General features: G+C 39.2%; 2 protein-coding genes across 6 annotated transcripts in view; one reads left to right on the forward strand and one right to left on the reverse strand.

Moving 5' to 3' along the window:
* The window catches only part of LOC106130058 (RING finger protein 44), a 50,356-nt gene extending 40,661 nt beyond the window's left edge, over positions 1 to 9,695 (reverse strand). For all 5 annotated transcript variants that reach the window (XM_060953117.1, XM_060953119.1, XM_060953116.1 and 2 more), the window contains exon 1: positions 9,371 to 9,695. In XM_060953117.1, the coding sequence (XP_060809100.1) occupies positions 9,371 to 9,465 (95 nt within the window). In that variant the 5' untranslated portion in view covers positions 9,466 to 9,695. The remainder of the gene's footprint in view (positions 1 to 9,370) is intronic.
* Positions 9,696 to 11,069: 1,374 nt separating this feature from the next.
* LOC106138943 (leucine-rich repeat serine/threonine-protein kinase 1) overlaps positions 11,070 to 25,501 on the forward strand; it is an 86,700-nt gene continuing 72,268 nt past the window's right edge. Inside the window, exons 1-6 of the mRNA XM_060953345.1 lie at positions 11,070 to 11,357; positions 12,251 to 12,442; positions 14,534 to 14,699; positions 23,163 to 23,322; positions 24,018 to 24,183; positions 24,984 to 25,099. Coding sequence (XP_060809328.1) covers positions 11,307 to 11,357; positions 12,251 to 12,442; positions 14,534 to 14,699; positions 23,163 to 23,322; positions 24,018 to 24,183; positions 24,984 to 25,099 — 851 coding nt within the window. The 5' untranslated portion in view covers positions 11,070 to 11,306. The remainder of the gene's footprint in view (positions 11,358 to 12,250; positions 12,443 to 14,533; positions 14,700 to 23,162; positions 23,323 to 24,017; positions 24,184 to 24,983; positions 25,100 to 25,501) is intronic.

A 25,501-nucleotide genomic window follows, 5' to 3' on the forward strand; every position in this document is an offset into this window, starting at 1 on the left:
AGTTTGTAAGCCTTAGTCGCCTTTTACGACATCCATAGGACAGAGATGGAGTGGTCCTATTCTTTTTTGTACTGGTGCCGGGAACCACACGGCACTGTACTCGGCACGGCTCTGTCTAGATAATGCATTTATCATAGACGAACACACAATGCGTCAGCGCACGCATGCACTTATTGTTACTAAGCGACCGCGTGTGACCTACATCAACATGTGTATGTTCGTCATACATACATCTTAATAATATGTGTATGTGTGTGTGTGTGTTAGACAATAGTTAAATTAAATTTAGAAGATGAAGCGGTCACACCCCGAATCTAAGATGAACCATGAAAGTAACACAATAGATGTTAAATTGGATGAAATTTATCGGGTGTTTGGTTCAGGTCCCTGTGAGACCGACCCCTTAAGAATTGGGATAAGGCTAGGCAACGAGAGTGATTTTCCACCAGCTCTAACACTGTAGAAAATCATCTTTGCTAATATTATAAAACTGAAGATTTTGTTTGTTTGTTTGTTTGAACGCGCTAATCTCAGGAACTGCTGGTTCGAATTGAAAAATTCTTTTTACGTTGAATAAACCATTTATCGAGGAAAGCTTTAGGCTATATAACATCACGCTGCAACTTAAAGGAGCAAAGAAATAATAGAAAATGTGAAAAAAAAAACGGGAAAAATTATACATCCAACTATTCCACGCGGAAGAAGTTGCGGGCACAGCTAGTTATTTTATAAAATCACACCTCTTTCCCGGAGTACATGCAGAAGCTATATCTTTCCATTATCCACGTTACTTGCATTCTTCTTTCGATTCATCCACATTCATAACTCACACAATACAAGCTCGTCGGTTTCGGGTACTCTTGACCTGACCATTTGCAAGACAGTTCCCGATTTGACTAAGGAATGGTAATACGTACGTACTAGAACTTTCCACTCCAACGTTCTAATCAATTAGGTAGATAGTTCATCATTAACGCAAAAATTTAACGATGAATCGTCACGTGATTACAAAATAACTAATTACCCGTCAAATTGAAAGCAACATGGCGCCTATGGCAGCAATAATGCACGAATAGTGTTGTCGTTCGATAACCAACTATCTTAAGACTATCGGTAGATGATTAAAAGCAATATATACATGGCTTTTTACACATCCAGTTGCCTTAATGTGCAGGTTTCCTCAAGATGTTTTCCCTCAGCGTAATAGCATCGAGTAGTATTCAAACTAATAAACGAAGCTTCGAAAAAAGAATCATTGGTACACGGCCGACGTGGGATTTGAACCTGTGCCTTTTTGCGCTACACGCATTTTAACCGGGCACCTTACCAATTCGACCACATACGCTCTATCCAAACCGAGTTTACCCTTGAAAATAAAGAAGATCAATATCGAAAATACTATCAACAGTATCGATAGGCTTATCGATATACGTGATTTCCGTCAACTATCGATAGTTAAACTATCGATAGTTCGCCAACACTACGCACGAATGATCATTATAACAAGCCGCCAACACATCGGTTTCACCTTAACCCACCTTTCCATTCATTACCACGATTGGTTACTCCATCGCTGACCCGACTCAAGGGCTTGACCCAAATTGGGAGTTCAATCGTTAGGTGCACAGTGCTCTGTGCATCCGATTCAAAGGACCATGAGCTCTGTGTTGAGGAGATCCGAACGTTTCGTAACATCGATGAATCATGAATCTCCGAGGGTTTGTCTTAAGGCGATGCCTATTTGAAAAAAATGTTTGTGCCATCTGCTTCTCTTCCCGTGTAGATCGTAAAAGTCGATCAAAGTAAAGGTGAATAAAGTTGGAATTCTTCTTTTAAGCGATGGACTAACCTGAATTAAATGAAATAATCTATCAATTGCAATTGCAAAGTTCCGTGTGGTTCCCGGCACTTTTAACTTTTAGTCTTTTCGAGACTGTTGGCTCTACGCCGTAAGAGATAGAGACGTGACTATACGTCTTAATGGTATTATTAGAACGTGCATTTATCAATCCATTTGTATGGATGGGTGGGACACTTCGCAAAATGTGCGCCAGACCCGGAATAAGGCGGGAACTAACAGCACAATTATGAATAGCTAGTTTCGAACCCGTGACTTCTCTCCTGTGGCAGTTTCCATGCAAAATAGAAAATATTCAGCCAACGTTTCCACGCGCCCCACCACAAAAACTGCGACCTGCTTCGCGTGACCTTGTCACGGTTTTGCCATAACGCCTTGTGGTCACCGGTCGTCATTCAGCTCAATGCTTGCGTTCTGGCGAGGGTCACTCATTTTGAGGCTCCTGTACCCTTGGTTTTTGTTGATTATTTTGACGACCTCTGTGGCGCAGCGGTAATACGCTTGTCTGTGACACCGGAGGTCCCGGTTTCGAATCCCGGTCGGGGCATGATGAGAAACGAACTTTCTCTGATTGGTCTGGGTCTTGGATGATTATCTAAATAAGTATTTATTATACAATATAGTATCGTTGAGTTAGTAGCTCGTAACACAAGTCTCGAACTTATTTCGAGGCTAACTCAATCTGTGTAATTTGTCCCGTGTGTATGTATATATTTGTTGAGAATCTTACGCCTACCCTACACCTCGTGTCTAATGCAGTCACGTGTATCCGCTAGGTAGTCAAATTCACGATAACTGATAAGGTATTCATAAAAAATAAGAGGGATCTTCTCTTCGTAAAAAATACTAGCGTTTACCCGCGGCTCCACCCGCGTGTTTTTAACGCCACCAACAAAGGAATACAGTTCAGCCCGCGCTAACGAAAAAATATATTATGAATCTATTATTTGTTTGTAAAAATAACCCAAAAACAACACAGACCCATTTTAAGAAATTAACCACACTTTTGGACTGAACTAGATTTTCCTGTGTAACGCTTTCTCTTTTTTTGGTAATCCCCACAGAAGGGAAGCTTCAAACAAATTTCTGGTACTTGCATTAAAAATAATAATTCACATTTTACTCTCATGTGGAAAGAGGTAGTCTCTGCCTACCCCTCCGGGAAAGAGGCGTTATTTTATGTATGTATTATGTATGTTACTCTCACCCCACTACACAACGGTCCTCGGCAAACTCCCACGTCAAAAACGGCCCTCTAAATCGAGCGAAAATCAACTTTATATCTAAACTAATAAAGTCGATGACGGAAATCTGAAACCAGTTGGACATAACGGAGTGCCGTAAGTATGGACGGGTGGACTACCAGGAAAACGTGGTAGTGACCTCGCCACGCCAGTAGTTACTAACTAGTGAAAAGAAAAAATGATGCACTTGTGCTACCGGAAAATCGCTTGTTTCAGAATAGTCCCTGAAAATAAAAACTGATTTGGGAAATTTACTATTACAGTTTTAGGATTCCATACTTAAAAGGTGCGGCCTCTGATGTCTGTCAGTCCGTCTGCCTATCACTAGGCTGTATCTCATAAACCGTGTTAGTTAGAAAGCTAAAATTCCCACACAATATGTATTTCCGTTGCTGTTATAACATCAAATACTAAAAATTAAAACCCAACACAATTAACGTGCTATTATCGGATATTTTTTCGTTTTATTCATATAAACAATACATACATACATATCATCACGTCTATATCCCTTGCCTACCCCGACAAGAGCCCACAGTCTTGAAAAGACTGATAGGCCACGTTCAGCTGTTTAGCTTAATGATAGAACTGAGATTCAAACAGTGACAGGTCGCAAGCCCATCGCCTAAAAGAAGAATCCCAAGTGTATAAATACCAAGAATCCCAAGCCTATCCCTTAGTCGCTTTTAACGACATCCATGGGAACGAGATGTAGTGGTCCTTTTAATTTTTTTATTGGTGCCGTGATCCACACGGCCATATAAACAATCATTGATATAATTTACACAAGTAAGTACCTACTTAATTAATTGAATTCTTTGGTAACATTTAGATTGAACCCTCTAGAGTTGCTTATTTCTCAGCTTTCTTGTTAAATGGCGTTAAATTATTTTCGTCCTGGTAAAAGGGTCAGGTCAAAAGTAACCGAAACCGCCGAGCTTGAATGAAGAGAGTTATGAATGTGGATGAAGCGAAGGAAGTATGCAGAGATCGTGGCAAGTGGGAAGAGGTAGTCTTTGCCTAGCCCTCCGGGAGAGAGGCGTGATTTTATGTATGTATGTAAATTTTAATTCATTGCTTTTTCAAGATAGATCTATATGCACGCGGGCGAAGCCGCGGGTAAAATCTAGTCAATAATAAAACAACATTGTAGAGACGCGAACACAACATGGCCGCTCGTCCTTGCACGAGCTCCCTATATGGTTTCACGTGAGACAATGCAACGCAGCCGAGACCGGATAATACGCGGAAACGTGATCTTACGTCTGATTCACACACACATACATATATAATCACGTCTTTATCCCTTACAAGGTAGACAGAGACTCAATTTTTCGACTTGCACGCTTCTTTCGCTTCATCCACATACATAATTCTCTTCGCAAGCTCGGCGGTTTTGGATACTCTTGACCTGACTCTTTTATCAACGATCGTAGCTAATCTTTGAAAACCAGATAAATAAATGTATTTTTTTTCTTGTTTAATAACCAGTTACTAGTTTGTTGTTTTTGTAACTACCAAAATTTTGTTTTCTCTCTGTTCATAACTTGTTCTTAATTAACGCTCCAGTATACAAAAAAAAATTAAATACCCGTTTCAAAGTAGGACTAAGCTTAATACATCAGAAAAGACCGCATACGAACAGGAACAATAGTTTTCGCGATATGCTAGTACAAACATACAGACACAAATTTTAAAAATCACATTTTCGACATGTTTGAAAAAAAAAATACCAAATAGGTATGTGATGTTCTGGCAATATCTTTCAAGTACAGACATCGCTCAGTAACGATATTATTAAACCTTTGTTTGCATATGGTACGTCCACATGTAGGTATGTATGTAACGCTATTTCATTAACTTTCACGATACTTACATTTGCTTGCTATCGCCGACGGAATACCTAGAAAATCGAAACCCTTCGGCCAACGGACCAGGTCTAAAATCTTTCAGATGCTTACAATATGCTTGGGTAGAAGAACAAAAACTTCCGAGTCCCTAAGGTAAGTACACTTAAAACCCTCGGGATACCAAAAAAGTTTAAGACCCGCATTCGTGTTCGGAGCAAGCACAAAAACAGCACTTTATTATAACGCAGGTAAGCGCTTTTTGTTGCTGTAAAAATATCCTAAAAGTAATTTACAATTTTGAACTGTATTGTATAAAAAATAAGAGTAGGTTTAAAGTATCTTTAACAATGCATACATCCTTTCATAAACTCTATTAAGGAAGAAACATACCAAATAGCTAGAACTATACAGTAAAATAACAAAAACGAAACCTATAGAAAAAGTTTCCAGGATTGACCAATCCGGCTCGAAGGACCAAATTTTATGGGGATACATTGACCTAAAAATATAATCAGGTAGGCAGAGACTTCATACTTTTTCTTCATCCAATTCATAACTCTTCTGGTATTCTGCACCATTTAATCTAATCTACCATTTATACTACGGTCTGCCTAAAATTAGTTTTAAAAAATTTAAGGAGCAAAGCAAAGGGAAGAGAACACGAAGCGGGTTGCTAGTAATGTAAAAACGAAGCCAATAACACTGGTCAACACTGGTTTTGCCACACGAACTTTGATAGCTAATTTTGTTTTATCAGTCTACCCTCATTATTAAATCACAGCTGTGATATGTCTATTAGCCTCATATTTGTTGTGATACGGTAATACTCATAACTAGTACTACGGCAGTAAATTAACAAAAACGCTTACAAGTAAATCCTTATAAAAATATTTGTTGTTGAATTTGAACCCTTTTTTGTGATTTATTAACCCTGTGAATATGTCGAGAAAGTGTAATAATGATCCTAACTCTTTTTGTTATGTCTGCGGAGAACTAACATTCAAAAAACAACGACGAAATTTTACGAATCTTGTGTTGGAGTGTTATCAACAATGTTTTGGTTTTTCTGTCGCCCATCAAGACAAATCCTGGGCCCCTCATGTCTGTTGCATAACGTGTGTGAAAAATTTAACTGACTGGAAGAAAGGTGCACGACCTATGCCGTTTGCTGTACCCATGATATGGACTGAACAGCGAGATCACGTTTCAGATTGCTATTTTTGTCTCACAGACATAAAAGGTATAAATTACAAGAAAAAAACCACAGTTATTTACCCTAACTTATCTTCGGCTATAAGACCAGTCTCTCATTGTAAAAAATTGCCAGAACTAATACCAGTTGCAACTACTTCTGTTGAGAACAATTCACAACCGTCCACTTCAAGTGAATGTGTTGACGGGGATGATGACTTTGAGTTAAAAGGAATTGTAAACGAGCCACATTTGATAACTCAAGGAGACCTAAATGATTTGGTTCGGGATTTAAATTTGTCAAAAAAGCAGTCAGAACTATTAGGATCACGTCTAAAAGAATGGAATTTGCTACATCATAATACAAAAGTTAGCTATTTTCGAAACCGTGATCAACACTTCAGAACGTATTTTTCTCAGGATGGAGATTTGGTGTTTTGCAATAACGTAAATGAGATTATGAAAATGTTGGACATAAATTTTGATCTCTCTCAGTGGCGTTTATTCATTGATTCTTCGAAAGCAAGTCTAAAAGCAGTGTTATTGCATAATGGAAATAAGTTTCCGTCTGTACCTCTGGCCCATGCTGCAAATATGAAAGAAACTTATGAAAATATGAAACTTTTACTTGAAAAAATAAATTACAGTACATATTCCTTCAAAATCTGCGGTGATCTTAAAGTTGTTGCACTATTACTTGGACTTCAGCTGGGTTATACAAAGTTTTGCTGCTTTTTATGTGAATGGGATAGCCGAGACAGAACTAATCACTATATAAAAAAAACATGGCCTACGCGTGCATCGTTAATTCCTGGGCAAAAAAACGTAAAGTATTTACCCCTTGTACAGCCAAATAATGTGCTTCTACCACCATTGCATATCAAATTAGGATTAATAAAAAATTTTGTGAAGGCAATGGATCGCAATGGGAGTGGATTTTTGTATCTAAAAGAAAAATTCCCTAAAATAAGTGATGCAAAGATAAAAGAGGGTATTTTTGTTGGCCCTCAAATTAGGGAGTTAATAAAAGATTCAAGATTTGAAGAAAAATTAAGCGATTTAGAAACATCTGCATGGAAGGCTTTTAAAAATGTTGTTGCAAATTTTTTGGGTAACCACAAGAGTGACAGCTACAGAGAGTTGGTTAGCGAGCTATTATTGTCATATCAAGCATTGGGTTGCAACATGTCACTTAAGATCCATTTCTTAGACTCGCACCTGGATTTTTTTCCTGACAATTTAGGGGCTGTCAGCGACGAGCACGGTGAGAGGTTCCATCAGGACATTTCTAATATGGAAAAGCGGTACCAGGGCAAATGGAGCCCAAATATGTTAGCAGATTACTGCTGGACAATTAAAAGGGACCAACCAGAAGCTAAATATTCAAGAAAATCTTAGATTATTAAGTCATTTATAAAAAAAAATAACTTTTGATTTACGAGATCTGTGTTTTTCCTTAATATTTTAAATTACTCAATAGAATAAAATCCTTGTCTAGCAAATTTTTTTAAATGTTTATTTTTTCTTACAATCACCAATTAAAGTAAAAATTATCAAAAAAGTCCGTGTGGCACGACAAAGTTAAAATTTTGTTGACCAGTGTAATCATATTCTCTGTACAAAAACGCCTCAAACCTGGGGGGGTGGCCTAGCGAGCCGGCAGACTAAACGTACGATGTGCGCGGGCGCAGGTAGCGACCTTGGGGTCATCGCCCTCGGGGTCCTAAATATACGCCCGGATGCGACGCGTACCAACATAGAAATATCTGCGCGTACGCATCGGGATACGAAGGGTTGCCAATGTCAAACATGCAGACAGCATGGACAATAATCTTTATCCCTTACCAGGTAGACAGAGTCTATGTGACAATCACAAAGTTGTTTTTTTTTTGTAGACACTAGATGAATGAACCAAGTAAAAGTGCTGGAGTATTCCCATTATTAAATGTAGGGAACACAGTAAAAAGCATTAATAGAATAGATTAATTTTCAAAATTGGAGATAAGGTATCACTTATTGACCTCACATCATTTAAATCTAATTATAACAAATACCGCTTTTAAAGTGCATGTGTAGAAAAAGCAGCGGCACAAACTACATTGCAGCATTTTCACCAGACGTCAATTTACAAATATAGATCTCTTAAATATAAATCGTGGACGAATGCACATTGTCTACATTAAGAAACATGAATGAATGTAAAACTAATGATTTCAATACGAATATTTCCTTTAGTTTTTCTTAGTTCTTTTTTATTTAGTGGCCAAAGGGCTATTCTGGAGTGCTATTCCGGGGTAAAAAGCCACCTACTCCACATACAATAATACGTCTTTATTAAATATGTTGCAGACAGAGCCAACAGTCTTGAAAAGACTGAAAGACCAAGTTTCACTCTATAACTTAATTATGCCACAAAAATGCCAGAAGCATTATATTTCAATTTGCCGTAAATGAGAAAATTTAACTTAGTGGTAAACATGAGTTGTTCATACAATTTTTTTTATAGTAGACTATACTAGAGATTTAAGAGATCCATATTTGTAAATTGACCTCTGGTGAAAATAATGCAGTGTAGTTTGTTCCGCCACTTCTTCTACACCTGTGCTTTGGAAGCAGTATTAGATATACTTAAGTTATGTTGACGTAGAAATAAGTGATACCTTGTATTCAATTTAAAAAAAAAGCTATTGTAATCTCTCCGTTAAATCCGATAGACCGCTTATAAATTCTGTGGCTGCAACCCGATGATTCTTGTCTGTAGGTCTGATGATAATGACAGCAATTTTTTTTAATCAGACATGTAGTTAACAGGTTGGTACAATTTTGACCCTTCTTGTATTTAATAGTCAAGATATAGTCTCCACCTACCCCCATGAGCACAGGTTATTGTGATATTATACCAGTATCATGCGTTTCCTTATCAGTCCACAGCTATTATATTAATCATAGTGTTGTACTAACTGTGAGCGTGACTTCAATGTTAAAATCATAAATAAATTACTCACACGTTGAAGGTACCAACGTATTTAAGAAAAAAATGAAAATTACCACTACACTACCTGCACACTGCAGATGTCGTGTGACTATTCACACACCACATCTGCTTGACAAGCTGTTTATATTTCTGTGTTGTACGCGCTATGTACTTTGTGAAAGTAATGCGACCAATTAGTAAAAAAATTGCGACAAAATTTTCTCAATGTAAAATCGATTTCCAATTGACCAACCTGTAGTTTTGTTCATAATCCCAGTATTCCTTGTACCGCGGGTGCCACCGCGGGCCCCCGCGGGAGTAAGGCCTCCTCGACCCTCCTTGACTCATTTTTGTTGCGCCATCACTGCCTTTATCGATCGGCGCCGATGTGACTGCTCCTGCTTCCCGAGTTGTCACTACACTTTTACACAACACAAGGCAATACACTGCACTGCGACGAATCCACAAGATAAATTATTGACTCCACGAATATATTTTTAGGGCTCCCGTAGAGCCCAACACCAGCTTTTCCAAGATGCTGCAATAGCGCGAAGCTCGCGCGAACTGAAGGCTGAAGTGGGTGGACAGCGGTGAAGTGATTCACGCAAGCGCACGCACCAACCAAACGTCAGGATTGACACGACCTCTAGCGGAGCAGTTTTGTACTGCATTCAAAAACTGCCGCCTTTTATGGAAAACTTCATTAAAATTATGTTTATTTATATATATTTTTACATATTTATCTCCAATATAAGAATATCGATTTAATTTGAAAGTAAATTCATTATTTCAATTACAAATGATACACACAAGCTAGCAAGCTTTCGAGTATTGATTTTGTATTAGCGTCACGCGGAATGGTATTATAATTTCACGAGATGGGAATAAATAACGAAGCTTGTTGTAACAAACGAGAACATTGCTTATTATTAAATTGTTGGTCGATTTACCGTTCACATTTTAAAATAAATCATCAGAAAATTTGAATCATTAATTAATCTTTGCCTTGATTACCTAAAGCTTTTTTTCAATCACAGACATTGGCCGCAGAACACTTTATTTTAACGAGTTAATAATTAAGATAACAGGACAGAAAAGATTAAACTAAAACACAACAAAATATAATGTGCAAGAAATCTCAATTTACTTCGTGGAAAACTCAAAACAAAACCGTCTGTCCGTACTTCGCTTCGGAGCGAGACTTCGGGGTTGATTAGTGAGTCTTTCGTTTCCGTGCAATCATTCGTTCATAAGTCTATGTCCACACTGCGATATTTCTTTGCGACTTTTATAGGAATAAGCTTTTATTTTAAAAGAGAAGAATAATTGTAAGGTACGTCAAGCTATCAATAAATTCCATCTTGTTTTATCACCCACCCATGTGGTGGTTTGACTTCGGCTTTCTGTTGAAAGTCGAAGTCAAACCACCACATGAGGACATCTGGGGCATGATATGAAAAGAGCCTTAGTTTTCGAACAGGTAATATAATTTTATAACATGTGTTGCGTTGTGTGCTCCGAGGCTTCGCTCGGTGAGAATTTCACCATAATTATATAAAATCTGAATTATATATATTCCACCCTTGTACATACGAGTAGGTATCTACCTACTTTAGATCATCTAAAGGTTCTAAGTTATAAGTTCTAAGTTACAAATTTTCAAGGTTTTTTTTTAACTAAAATATTTTTGTGCCGTGGCTGAACTAACTCCATATTTTTCTCATGAATCTCGTAAAAGGCGACTAAGAGATAGGCATTATAAACCTGTCAATATTTGAATCTCATTTCCATCTTAAAGCGGCTTTTCAGTCTTTTGATATAGACGTGACTTTATATTGTGGTGTATGTACCTATGCATTTGCTCTAAAAAGTTTAAAATTAAGTTCGTAGCTGTCACTGTCAATCAATGTCAGTGTACAGTACAAGTAGTTTTTTCACAGTACATTTTCAAAACAAATCAATACTTTTATGGATTTTAAATTAGTTTTATAAAATTGTATAATATTATTACAAATTTTCTTTGACAGGATATAAATAAAACAAATTTCCAGTTTTCATGTAAACTGGTTACCAAGTCTTTTCAAATGTGTTCAGTTCAAAAGAATTGGAGGAAATAATTTCGTCGCGCTTCAGCGATTGTGTAGCGATATGTTTTCTTAAAAGTATTTATTTCTTAAAACATATCTAAGATGGACTTGTCTCCAGACGATGATAACTTCCAAGGCCGTCTGCTACACCAGGTATATTCAGGAACCTTGTAAAATGTAAGGTGTAATCGTAGCTCAATTTCATTGGTTTCTTTTCTGTTCAGCTGGGTTTCTTGCTCTGTGTAAGTGTTGCTTGGGATTCACCAGTGAATAGCGTATCGACCTTGCATGTTTACATTCCAATATTGACTTATTCTGGCTTATTAAAATGTATAAAACTATAATTTACCAGTTTACATCTGCTAGAGTGCTAGAGTTTGCCCAAGTCTATCCTCGCGTTTAAAAATTGTCCATTAAATTGTTATATATGAGCTTTGTGATTGTAAAGGTTGATCCCAATCCATTCAGCAGTTTTTATGTGAGAAACTAACTAAGGTTCACTTACCAACTTTTACCAAGAGTGGCTGACGAAAGCCGGCAGTGGAAAATATAAGAGAAGGCCTTCCACTACTGGCAAATAGATAATCAGAAGAATACTTGCAAAACACAAATTACAGAATGAAGCTTAAGACTTGCAATGATATTGTTAATAAAGGCTGTTTGTTTGTTTGTAAACTATTTATTGCACACAAAAAGAAATTTAACGAAATACAAAAGAGTCATTGGATATAGAAGAATGTGTACAATAGTGGACTAATCCCAATCAGGATGTCTTCCAGTCAACCAAAATAAAAAAGAAAATAGAATCAAAGAGGCAGCATATCCAATTAAAGGTGGCCTTATGGTTTCTGGACTATTTCTCACTTCTCTCTTGGCCACAATGGGTAAATCCCATTACCACCCCACTAAAAGGAAGGGCCTGTTAAAGTGTCACGAAGGCCAATTGCCCTTGGGGTCTTCTCCAGGGTTGACAGATCTAGAACAAAAGCCCAGGAGGATGATGATGTTGAAAATATATTTTTTTCACATCCATCATTCACTTCCAGGCGGCTTTATGGGACAACCTGGAGCTGCTGCAAGAGCTGCTCGCCTCCGGGGCTGAAGTGGACGCGCTGGACGCTTGTTCCCGCAGCGCTTTACACGCTGCAGCGCTGGCGGAGCGCAGCCGGTGTCTTTCGGCGCTCTGTGAAGCAGGTGCTGACCTTGATGCTGCATCTGATGCCGCTACTGGTGGAAAGGTAAGCTGCCTTCCTTATCAGCTCACTGACACACCCCTGAATAATGGTCTCAGGTAGACTCGGAGCTCCTCAGGTTAACATTAGCTGCGGTGTTTGACTGAGCGAAGTTGGTGTCTTTCGGCGCTCTGTGAAGCAGGTGGTGACCTCGATGCTGCATCCGATGCGGCTATTGGTGGAAAAGTAAGCTTCCTTCCTTATCAGCTCACTAACACACCCCTGAATAATGGTCTCAGGTAGACTCGGAGCTCCTCAGGTTGACATAAGCTGCGGTGTTTGACCGAGCGAAGTTGGTGTCTATGGGCGTTTTGTGATGCAGGAGCTGACCTCGATGCTGCATCCAATATGGCTACTGGTGGAAAGGTAAGCTGCCTTTCTTATCAGCTCACTAAGACACCCCTGAATAATGGTTTCAAGGTAGACTCGGAGCTCCTCAGGGTAACATAAGCTGCGGTGTTCGACTGAGCGAAGTCGGTGTCTTTCGGCGCTCTGTGAAGCAGGTGCTGACCTTGATGCTGCATCCGATGCGGCTACTGGTGGAAAGGTAAGCTGCTTTTCTTATCAGCTTACTGAGACACCCCTGAATCATGGTCTCAGGTAGACTCGGAGCTCCTCAGGTTGACATAAGCTGCGGTGTTTGACTGAGCGAAGTCGGTGTCTATGGGCGTTTTGTGATGCAGGAGCTGACCTCGATGCTGCTTCTGATGCGGCTACTGGTGGAAAGGTAAGCTGCCTCTCTTATCAGCTTACTGAGACACCCCTGAATAATGGTCTCAGGCAGACTCAGAGCTCTTCTGGTTAACATTAGCTGCGGTGTTTGACTGAGCGAAGTCGGTGTCTATGGGCGTTCTGTGAAGCAAATGCTGACCTTGATGCTGCATCAGATGCCGCTACTGGTGGAAAGGTAAGCTGCCTTCCTTATCAGCTCACTGACACACCCCTGAATAATGGTTCCAAGGTAGACTCGGAGCTCCTCAGGTTAACATAAACTGCGGTGTTAAGTTGGCAATATTTTTCCAAGATTGAGTTTTCTAGATTTAGTGTAGAAAAAAGTCGCGCCGATGGGTACCTGCTATTTGATACAGGTTATAAGCTGCGGTGCTGCGGTGTTTGACTGAGCGAAGTCAGTGTCTAGTGTCTACGGGCGTTTTGTGATGCAGGAGCAGATCTCGATGCTGTTTCGGATGCGACAACGATGGCTAAGAGAACCTGCTTTTCTTATAACGCTCTCCTTAATCATGGTCACAAACGAAGACTCTGGGCATCCGCTGTTCAACATAACCTGGAATAATTTTAACTCGTTTCTAACTGACCAGTGTCTTCCTGGGTCATTTTCATAGGTATATACATCTGGCTCGAGCTTGGCACAGGAACCTCGTAATTAATTGTAGTTTAATTTGAACTTAAATCAAAATTTCAGTACACTCTGTACATAAATCTTTTTAAAATTGGCAATCCATAATATATGTATATATATATATATTTCTTTTTTCAATATTAAATCTCATAAATATATAAATCTCCCGTGAACAATGTATTCTCCCGTCCACATTCTATTCTAAGTATAATTTAATATTGTGAAGTTGACGTTGTTGATGAAAATGCTGCAGTGCAGTTTGTTACCGCTTCTTCTGCACTGACGCCTTGGAAGCGGCAGTAAACTTAGTTTTTAAGTAATTTATTTGACGTCAACCAAGTTGTTAAACCATACGACAATTATTAAGCGATATAATAATATCCTATAATAATGAATAAAAATTTTGAATTTTTTGAATTTTGAGGTAGGCCTTGAGCTCTTCAAAAAGAAAAGCGTTTCTTCTACTGTTTCAGAACGTATTTACGAAACGTCAAGTATTTTGTCATTATAATTTCACATATGTAGGTATGAAGGAAAGTTCAATTTTCACATATATAGTGTGTAGGTATCATGTCAAGTGGAAAGATGTAGTCTCTGCCTACCACTCCGCCAAAGAGGCGTTATGTATGTAATTTCATTTAGGTACCATGTCATAAACCTTATTAAATTCGTTAAAATGGGCTCTGAGCACTGAAGTGGTCACTTGAATGACCATTGGTTTTTTTTGCATTCGCCAGACAGCGCTCCACATAGCAGCGGAACGCGGCCATGTTGAAAACGTTAAGACCCTGGTGTGCGCCGGCGCCTCCCTGAGCGTGCTGGACGCGACTGGGGAGACGCCGCTCTCATTGGCCGAGAGGAACTGCCACAGACACGCTGCGCAGGCGCTGAGAGAGGCAAGAGGTAGGCACGTAATAATAAAAAAGTAAAAAGAAATTGAAAAACTAAAACTAAAAAGTCTTTATTAGCAAATAGTAACAGATAGTTTCTTTACAATCTAATATTCACAAAGATGAATGTTATGTTATGGCTGTCTCTTTGTACATGCTAATCTCCGGAACTAACTGGACGGATTTAAAGGAAACTTTTTTGTTATTCAATTAGTTATATTGTAGGCTTTGGCCAATACATATAGGCTATATATAATTTATAAAAACTGAAACACTCGACGGAGAATCATCATGGACTAATCCTACTAATATTATAAATGCGAAAATTTGTTAGTATGTCAGGATGTCAGTATGGAAGTTTGTTACTCTTTCACGCAAAAACGTATATAGGTAGCTGAAGACCCAGAATAACATATAGGCTACATTTTATCCCGGAGTTTCCGCAGGATTGATAGGGTTTCCATGCGGACGAAGTCGTGGGCGGCCTCTAGTAATTAACAAATACAGAAATGTCACAAACATCGTTCAGCACGAACGAAGTCGTGGGCCTCAGCCAGTTATATAATTTAAATAAATATATATACGGGACAAATTACACAGATTGAGTTAGCCTCGAAGTAAGTTGTGTTACGAGCTACTAACTCAACGATACTATATTGTATAATAAATACTTATTTAGATAAACATCCAAGACCCAGGCCAATCAGAAAATGTTCTTTTCTCATCATGCCCTGACCGGGATTCGAACCCGGGACCGCCGGTGTCACAGACAAGCGTACTACCGCTGCGCCACCGAGGCCGTCATAATGTATCACTGAACAAGACGTAGGTGTAGGTAGGTAGGCCCTGATATGTGGCCCTGCGTCTGTCGCAACAACGCCAGTGAATGTGATGAGAGGTTGCGCCACATCGTGATATGGTTAAATCTACGTTAATTTAACTTAATATTATACCTACTAATAGTGATATCTATATACAATACATCTATACTAATATTATAAAGCTGAAGAGTTTGTTTGTTTGTTTGAACGCGCTCAGGAACCACTGGTTCGAATTGAAAAATTCTTTTATCGAGGAAGGCTTGAGGCTTTATAACATCACGCTGCAACTATTAGGAGCGAAGAAATAATGGAGAATGTGAAAAAAATCGGGGAAAATTATTCATCCTTGAGGGCTTCAATGATGCCCAAAATAACTATTCCACGCGGACGAAGCCGCGGGAACAGCTAGTATAATTATATTAAAAGTTACCGTGTGGAAAGGCACAGCCGAAACTATTGAGACTAAAAAGTTGAAATTCGGTAGAATGTTCCTTAGACACCTTAGTCCGTATATATGCCTAGGTATATACGGACTAATGTGTCTAAGGAGGAATTCCCGAAATTCACGGGAATATGGTGCAGTGGTTAGCTTGTAGGTTGCATGGAGTTTAGGGTTCTTGGTTCTCTTTATTTTTGACAATATATCCAGTTTGTTTTATTTATTCAAAATACATACATACATACGGTCACGTTTATATCCCTTGCGCGGTAGACAGCCAACAGTCTTGAAAAGACCGAATGGCCACGTTCAGCTGTTTGGCTTAATGATAGAATTGAGATTCAAATAGTGACAGCCCATCGCCTAAAGAAGAATATCAAGTACAAAATACAAAATATTTTTGTTTTGTTTTTAAAACGATTAACAAAAAAATTGAGCCCAGCTCGGTCGCCCAGTCGCAGCATGAAAGCATGAAACGCGCGACGCAGTTTTTAGCGCGCGATAAACTATAGCTGTTTCGCTTCTTATTATGATGTTAAGCAGGACAGCGGTACTACGGACAGGCACTATAGACTAACATGAAGACAAGAAGTGTTACACATAAAAAGAACTCCATAGTTAAGGTCGCAAAACTAATTATGTTCTTTATCACAATGGGAACAAGGTTTCTATTTGTATTGATAAGGTGAAGGCTGAGCAGATTAACATTTCCGCAATACCTTAGTGTTTTAGTACATCGGTTAAGACTTTGTAGTCTATGGTTTAAGTGTTAGTTATGTGGTATAAACTAATGAAGTGCTTAATGAAAATACTTGCAAATATTTGCAGGGAATTAAGTAAGTGTCTCGACGCAACTAATATAATAAATACATACATACATATATACACGTCTATATACCCTTGCCGGGTAGACACAGCCAATAGTCTTGAAAAGACTGTTAGGCCACGTTCAGCTGTTTGGCTTAATGATAGAATTGAGATTCGAATAGTGACAGGTTGCTAGCCCATCGCCTAAAAGAAGAATCCCAAGTTTATAAGTCTATCCATTAGTCGCCGTTTACGACTTCCATGGAAATGAGACGGAGTGATACTGTTCTTTATTTTTATTGGTGCCGGGAATTACACGGCACAAATCTATACTAAAATATTAGCTAAAATAAAGCTAAAGAGTTTGTTTGTTTGTTTATTTGAACGCGCTTATCTCAGGAACTACTGGTTCGAATTGAAAAATTCTTTTTGCGTTCGAATAGACCGTTTATCGAGGAAGGCTTTAGGCTACGCTCTACGCTGCAACTATTAGGAGCGAAGAAATAATGGAAAAAGTGAAAAAAAAAACAGGGAAAATTATTCATCCTTGAGGGCTTCATTGATACCCAAAAAAACCATTCCACGCGGACGAAGTCGCGGGCACAGCTAGTTAAGTGATATGAAGTATTCCAAAATTATGAATAAAATTTTTTTTTTTTTTAATTTACCATTAATTTATTACGTTTTTACCCACATTTTATACATTAACAAACATGGCCTTCTAGTCTTACAGTTAACTATTCTCTCTTTAAGTATACCCTGTAAGGGCTTAACGCGTGATTGTATGTATGTATGTACGATACGTTTGTAAAGATTACTATGTCATATCAATTTCTTTCGCCGCCGCGACTCTCAGGTCAGTTTGCCGGCCGCGGCGGTACCACTGACACGTATCGGTTTGCAGATGTTAAAAAATACTCGATTTTTATTGTTTATCAGTGTTTGTTTTGTCGTCCAAATACCAAGTCAAAATACCAAGTAGTTGAATTGATCGCTTCGATAGTTCCTTTTCGGTTTGAGCGGCTATCACGTGTGGAATGAACTGCCTGCGTTTATATTCCAGGATAAGTACTGTCCGTGAACATTTAAAAGTAGAATAAATGGCTAAGTATATACATATTGGACTAGTTCTTGCCCGCGACTTCGTCCGCGTGATCATGCAGTTAGATACAGACAGACAGATAAAAAATGTAAAAAAAATCTCTATCCTTTTTAGTCAAAATAGGTACTTAATGTACCTACAGACAAAATATTTTTACAGTTTTATTATATGTAATATTTTGATGTAACATCTTCGTCTTCGCAAAAGAGGCTTGATTTTATGTATGTATGTATGTATCTTCGTCTTCATCGTCACTTATCATCATGTGAGATGGAAGACATTTGCCTAATGCAATATTAAAAAAATAAAGAGTATGTTTGCGGTTCTGCCCGTGTAAATACATAAATCGCGTTAAATTTCGTTCCCGCGGGAATTTCGAAAAATACTCTTTCAGTGCACATTTACACCATATAATGAAACAACATACATTCATATAATCACGTTTATAACCCTTGCGGGGTAAACAGAGCCGACAATCTTGAAAAGACTGATAGGCCACGTTCAGCTGTTTGGCTTAATGATAGAATTGAGATGCATATATAGTGACAGTTTGCTGGCCCGTCGCCTAAAAGAAGAATCCCAAGTTTGTAAGCCTATACCTTAGTCGCCTTTTACGATTTCCATGGGAACGAGATGTGAATGTCCTATTCTTTTTTTTATTGGTGCCAGGAATCACTCGGCACTAAAATATGACATTTCTGGAATTGTTTATCTCAGAGAAACATAGAGGTCAAAGGTCAGTTTGGTCACTCATATCTTCCAACTTTCCAATCTATACTAATATTATAAAGCTGAAGAGTTTGTTTGTTTGAACGCGCTAATCTCAGTAACTACTGGTTCAAATTGAAAAATTATTTTTGTGTTGAATAGATCATTATTCGAAGAAGGCTTTAGGCTATATAAAATCACGCTGCAACTATAAGAAGCAAAGAAATAATGGAAAATGTGAAAAAAAAACGGGGGAAATTATTCATCCTTGAGGGCTTCAATGATGCCCAAAATAACTATTACAGGCGGACGAAGTCGCGGGCACAGCAGTTTATTTGTTTGTTGTGTCTCTTTACGCTTTATCTAAAAACCTGTCAATATTCGAATCTCAATTCCATCATAAGCCATCCAGCTGAACGTGGCCTTTCAGTAACTGCTAGCTCTGTCTACCCCGTTAAGGATAAAGACGTGATTATATGTGTGGCGACATCAATACGCCACAAGTCACAACAATAAAAAATAAAAAACGCAAATCAAAAACAACGAGAAATCTAAAGCGCGCATTAGCGTCGGTGGTCGAATTGGTAAGGTTCGAATCCCACCTCGGCCATGTACTCGTATTAATGACTATTTTCGAAGTTATATACATTAGTTTGATTTCCAACCGATGCTCTGACAGTGAGGGAAAAAATCGTGAGGAAACCTGCACATTCAGGCACTGGATGTGTAACCATGATCGATCCAATCGGATGTCAGACGCTTCGTGTAAAAACCTGACTCGCCCTCGCCCAATCCAAGTTCCACGGTCAAAGTCCATACCTCGCGCTCCTCTTCAGAGTGGAGAGGATGCAACCGGGACTAAAACCAAAAGGAAGAAGGCGTAATACAAAAGTGTGTCGAGACGAGACAAAGCAGCTTGAAGGTAAGACTGTAAGACAGATTCCCGGAACGAAGACATACATTCCGATTTCACATTTCTTTTTATGTTTGTATCAGAGCAAAACCATATCGCGTTTCAAAACGGGATAACGCCATCTATTATTATAAAAGTAAACTAAACTTACATATAGTTATACCAAAATGAGACAGGCGTATTAATCAATTAATGCTAAGGTCAATTGTGCTATTCCAGTATAATTGATCCCCTTGTTCAGATATAATTGGTCTTTATGCGCACAATGTGTCTTAAGACTGTGTGCTCGTCTGCAGTAGCGTTGAAAATTCCGAAAGAAACAAATTGTTTTTTTCGGTGAAAGAAACGTTTTTTCGTTTTTTACCGTTTTATTGGTTTGTAACATTGAAATATATCAGAATAAAACCTTGGGGAAACAACGGTTTTATTGAGATTTTTGTCGTTCGTTTCGAAAAATAAGAAAAAAACGATTGAAGAACTATACATATATTCTATATATAATTACCAATTTTTAAAACAATGATGCATATTGTAAGGTAATCAATACTTTTCCTATCGTATTTTTCCGTTTTATTAATAAAAAACATGAAATATTTCATTCTTATCTTTCTTGAAACTTTCGTAAAAAACTTGTATAAAAACGAGGTAATTTGAAAAAAGCCGGAAAATTTCCCGCTTTTTTCAACCCTAGTCTGCAGAAGGCCTCTGTGGCGCAGCGGTAGTACGCTTGTCTGTGGCACCGGAGGTCCCGGGTTCGAATCCCGGCCAGGGCATAATGAGAAAAGAGTTTTTCTCTGATTGGCCTGGGCCTTGGATGTTTATGTATATAAGTATTTATTTTAAAATATAGTATCGTTGAGTTAGTATCTCGTAACGCAAGTCTCGAACTTACTTCGAGGCTAACTCCATCTGTGTAATTTGTCCCGTATATATATTATTTATTTATTGATGTCGGGAATCGCTTCGCTTACTTATCCCGGGCTCGTCTCCAGATTTGTGAAAATACTATATTTTATAATATAGTAATCCAATCAGAAAAAGTTCTTTTCTCATTATGCCCTGGCCGGGTTTGAACCCGGGACCTCCGGTGTCACAGACAATCAAAGGGAAAAGATGATATAAATATATTTACGTAAATATAATATTTTAATCCGTAATTAAGCCGTATTGAGTCACAGCTTCAAATACCGACGCTCTAGTCCGTGTGTGGTAAAAAGCAAAACAGATAATAATGAATAGTAGCAATAACAAGTGCCGTGTGGTTCCCGGCACCAGTACAGAAAAAGAATAAGACCACTCCATCTCTTACCCATGGATGTCGTAAAAGGCGACTAAGAGATAGGCTTACAAACTTGGGATTCTCTTTTTAGGCGATGGGCTAGCAACCCGTCACTATTTGAATCTCAATTCTATCATTAAGCCAAAAAGCTGAACGTGGCCATTCAGTCTTTTCAAGACTGTTGGCTCTGTCTACTCCGCAAGGGATATAGACGTGACCATATGTATATGCTTCAAATACCGACGCTCTTGCCTGTGTATGGTAAAAAATAAAACAGATACTACTGAAGGAAACATGTTAAAAATACAAGGAAATAACAAGGAAATTAATACAGCGGATGACACAACGCGTGTCCGTCTGTTCGTACGCGATTAACCGCTTTTATGCAACTAATGTTGTTACGCGACAGCGGCGCTCAAACTTGCGGGTTGTGTAATTAAAGATTTCATCGTTAGGGCTTTCTTTAATTAGTTTGTTGACACCGAGTTTTGTGATATTCGATCGAGTTTGTCTCTTCCCCGTAAAGACGGGATTTTTTTTTGATAATAATAATCATTTTACCTTGAATATGTTGGTCTAGCAATATGTTATTATTTGAATGTCAAATCCATCATTAAGGCCACCAGGATTTTCGGGCTACGGCCGCAGTCGAAAGTTGCCTTACACTTCTTCCCTGTTGGCTCTGTCTAGCCAGTAATATTTAAAGACGTGACATGTGTATTTTATGCTGTGTGGTTCCCGGCACCTATAGAAAAAAAAAGGATTAGGACCACTCCATTTCTATCCCATAGATGTCGTTTTCTTTGCATGAGGATATTTGTTTTTTTTTTTATCATTTCCCGTTGAGAACCACTGCCGGCGCCGGTCTCGAGTTACAGTAATCCTATTTAATATCCACTTGTCGAAGTTTCGCGAAAAATGTTGTGTAGTAAAATATAACGGAAATATATAACTTGTGACATTATGACTAGATTCGTCAATCGTTTTAAATTAATATACCTACAACTCTTGTTATTGAGTGCAGTACACACCCTTCAATTTCGGCGTAAAAGGATTCTTTAATTTGGCATGTATGTGTTTAGCTTAGAAAGCATAAGAGCGCACTAAGAGAGAAAATCCCGGAATGTAAAACGACACACATACATACATATGGTCACGTCTATATCCCTTGCTGGGTAGACAGAGACAATGGTAAAAAAATAAGATCAATTTGAGATCAAAAACTACATACGTACATACATAAAATAACGCTTTTCCCCAAAAACATTGTATTTAAAAGAAATCAAAAACTTGTTTATAAATATTTCACCGTTCGTATACGTTCATAGAGTAAACAACTCTTAGTTTTATATGAACTAAATCATTACATGATCGAGTAAGTAAACCCGTTATAACTAGATTTGATTTTTTTACTTATTAATTGTTACTCAAAACCACAGTAATGTACTTAAGTACTTACCTAATTATAAACATTTTTTGCTCAAAACGCATGGACATCTTTTTGTTTTAAAAAAAAACTTTGTAATGATTTGAACAGTGCTACCTCTTTTCTTAAAAAAAAAAAATTAAATAAACAACGAAATGCTACCTAAAATCACATCGAACCGCCAAAACAATTACAAAGTATCGTGAAAACAAAATGGCTGCCGAGTAATGCTCAAGCGTTTCCGCTTGGCGGCGCTAGAGGCGCGGGCCAGGGCGCGAGCGGCTAAAGAAGCGGACACCGCGTATGATGCCAGCCAGTACTTCGCTGATGATGTCGCTGATCCGTGGAGGGAGAAAGGTGAGGTGGGGATGATCAAGAAGTTGATGGAAACTTTGACTAGCTTTTCAAGAGCGCCATTTGTATCTACTGAATTTTTGTCACGACAACCTGTGACTTACAATGGATTCGAATTTGGATCAGTTATCGCAATGGCGTTTGGTTTGGTTGCCGCCACACGATCTAAGAGTGAGTGAAAATCAGGTAACTACATCCCGCAACTGCTGTCTTACCTCCGTGGTTATTGAACCCGACTTGGATCATGCGGCAATGTGTAGGTTCTCTCAAAACTTGAGAGGTAACAACGGCATTCACTAAATTCTTAAACGTCAGCGTAGGCAGCCGATTGTTAGTTGACTCTGGACTTGTCACAGATGAGAATGCACCTGGGAAAACGCTCACATGACGTGGACTTTGACTTTGTATCACGATGTATTCTGCGTCGGCGCATCTATCAGAAAAAAAGTTGAAAGACTACATAAGTCGTTAACGTTTGGTAAGAAAAACAATGAATTCATGCCCATTTCGACTTCACCTCAGATCTTCACCTTGTGGACATCCTGCAGCTGAATTCAGGCCGCTTACAAGCGGTCATGGAGCACATCTTCAGACGGAGATTCTGTAATCAACTTATTTTATTTACAGATGCCTTAGAACGCGAGCGCTTGTCCCAGCATGCCCAGCTCCGCACGCTGGTCTCCCGCGGCGACGTCTCAGCCCTGCGAGCCAAACTAACCGCTCTGGGCAACGCTGCTGGTATCGTGGTCAATCTGACGCCAGGTGGCGCTAGTACACTCCTTTATGTGTAAGTTGTTCACCCATATGGGTTAGGTTCCCCTGCAAAGGTTGCGGAGAAGTTGTTCTACCCTCAATTTTGTTTTTATACATATAATCACGTATATATCATACTATATCATACTACACGTACGAGACGGACGGCGAAGGCAAACATTGTGATGAAACCTGCACATTCAGGCAACTGGATTGGTGTTATCATGATTCATCCAATGCGGGTTAGGTTCTCCTGCAAATGTTGCGGAGGTCAGATGGTAGCCGCTTCGTGTAAAAACCTGACTCACCCAACCCAGCATCTATAATCAAAGGCGTACCCCAGCCTCCTTGTCAGTGTGGTGAGGATGAAACCGGGACTATACCCAGGATGAAGGAGAACTCACAGTTATCTGAAGCCAGTAACTCAAAGATCACAACTTGGCCTACGTCCTGTCAAAACATACATACATAAAATCACGCCTCTTTCCCGGAAGGCAGAGACTACCTCTTTCCACTTGCCACGATCTCTGCTTACTTCCTTCGCTTCATTCACATTCATAACTCTCTTCATAAAGCTCGGCGGTTACGGGTACTTTTGACTAGACCCTTTACCAGGACGTCCTTAATTTGATCAATATACGTTCGTAGGTCTGTCAGAACAAAAGTCCGCTAATTATACAACTGGAAATACATTGAAATTTAGCTCACGAAGACCTTATCTTCATTTAGGGCCTCAGAAGCCGGTGCCACCGGCGCAGTGTCAGCATTGCTGGAGGCAGGCGCCGACGGTCGAGCCCACCCAGTAACCAAGTACTGCCCGCTGTATATAGCCAGCTATTACGGCCATCTCGACGTGGCTAGGTTACTGCTGGCCAACTTCCCTCGTGCTGTTCAGGTAAGCCTAATGTTCTGGGGGGAAGTCGAGACTAGATTTAACTAACCTGATGAGCTTACATAAGCACATTTGATGGATAATGCAAAACATACATACTTATAGTAACGTCTATATCCCTTGCGAGGTAGACAGTGCCAACAGATGAAAAGACTGATAGGCCACGTTCAGCCGTTTGGCTTAATGATAGAATTGTGATTCAAATTGCGACAGGGTGCTAGCCCATCGCCTTAAAGAAGACTCTCAAGTTTATACATACATACATAAAATCACGCCTCTTTCCCGGAGGGGTAGGCAGAGACTACCTCTTTCCACTTGCCACGATCTCTGCATACTTCCTTCGCTTCTTCCACATTCATAACTCTCTTCAAGTTTGTAACCCTATCTTTTTAAGACATCCATGGAAAGAAGATGGAGTGGTCCTGTTCTCTTTTGTATTGGTGCCGGGAACCACACGGCACTAATATTTTCATTTGGCAAGGGATTAAGACGTGATTATATGTATGCCGTGTGGTTCCCGGCACCAATACAAAAAAGAATAGGACCACTCCATCTCTTTCCCATGGATGTCGTAAAAGGCGACTAAGGGATAGGCTTACAAACTTGGGATTCTTTTCTAGGCGATGGGCTAGCAACCTGTCACTATTTGAATCTCAATTCTATCATTAAGCCAAGTAGCTGAACGTGGCCATTCAGTCTTTTCAAGACTATTGGCTCTGTCTACCCCGCAAGGGATATAGACGTGACCATATGTATGTATGTATGTATGTTATATGTATGTATGTATCTTTATTTAATTTCAGCAAGAGACGGTAGAGAAATGGCTGCCGCTCCACGCGGCATGTATCGGCGGACATGCCGCCATGGTGAGCCTGCTATTGGAGTACCCGTATCCAGCGGACGTACTCAGTACATACACGTGAGTACTTGCTCCGTCCAGTATGAATATAATCGGCTAGTGACCCGCCCCGGCTACGCACGGGTGCAAACGTACATACATACATACATATGGTCACGTCTATATCCCTTGCGGGTTAGACAGAGCCGACAGTCTTGAAAAGACGGAATGGCCACGTTCAGCTATTTGGCTTTATGATAGAATTGAGATTCAAATAGTGACAGGTTGCTAGCCCATCGCCTAAAAGAGGAATCCGAAGTTTATAAGCATATCCCTTAGTCGCCTTTTACGACATCCATGGGAAAGAGATGGAGTGGTCCTATTCTTTTTGTAATGGTGCCGGGAACCACACGGCACTCCACCTGACACCAAAATATATTACAGAATGTCTTTGTATACTCGTTAACAGCTTACTTTTTTTAC

The sequence above is a fragment of the Amyelois transitella genome, chromosome 31 (assembly GCF_032362555.1).
Source record: "Amyelois transitella isolate CPQ chromosome 31, ilAmyTran1.1, whole genome shotgun sequence".
NCBI classification, from domain to species: Eukaryota; Metazoa; Arthropoda; class Insecta; order Lepidoptera; family Pyralidae; genus Amyelois; species Amyelois transitella.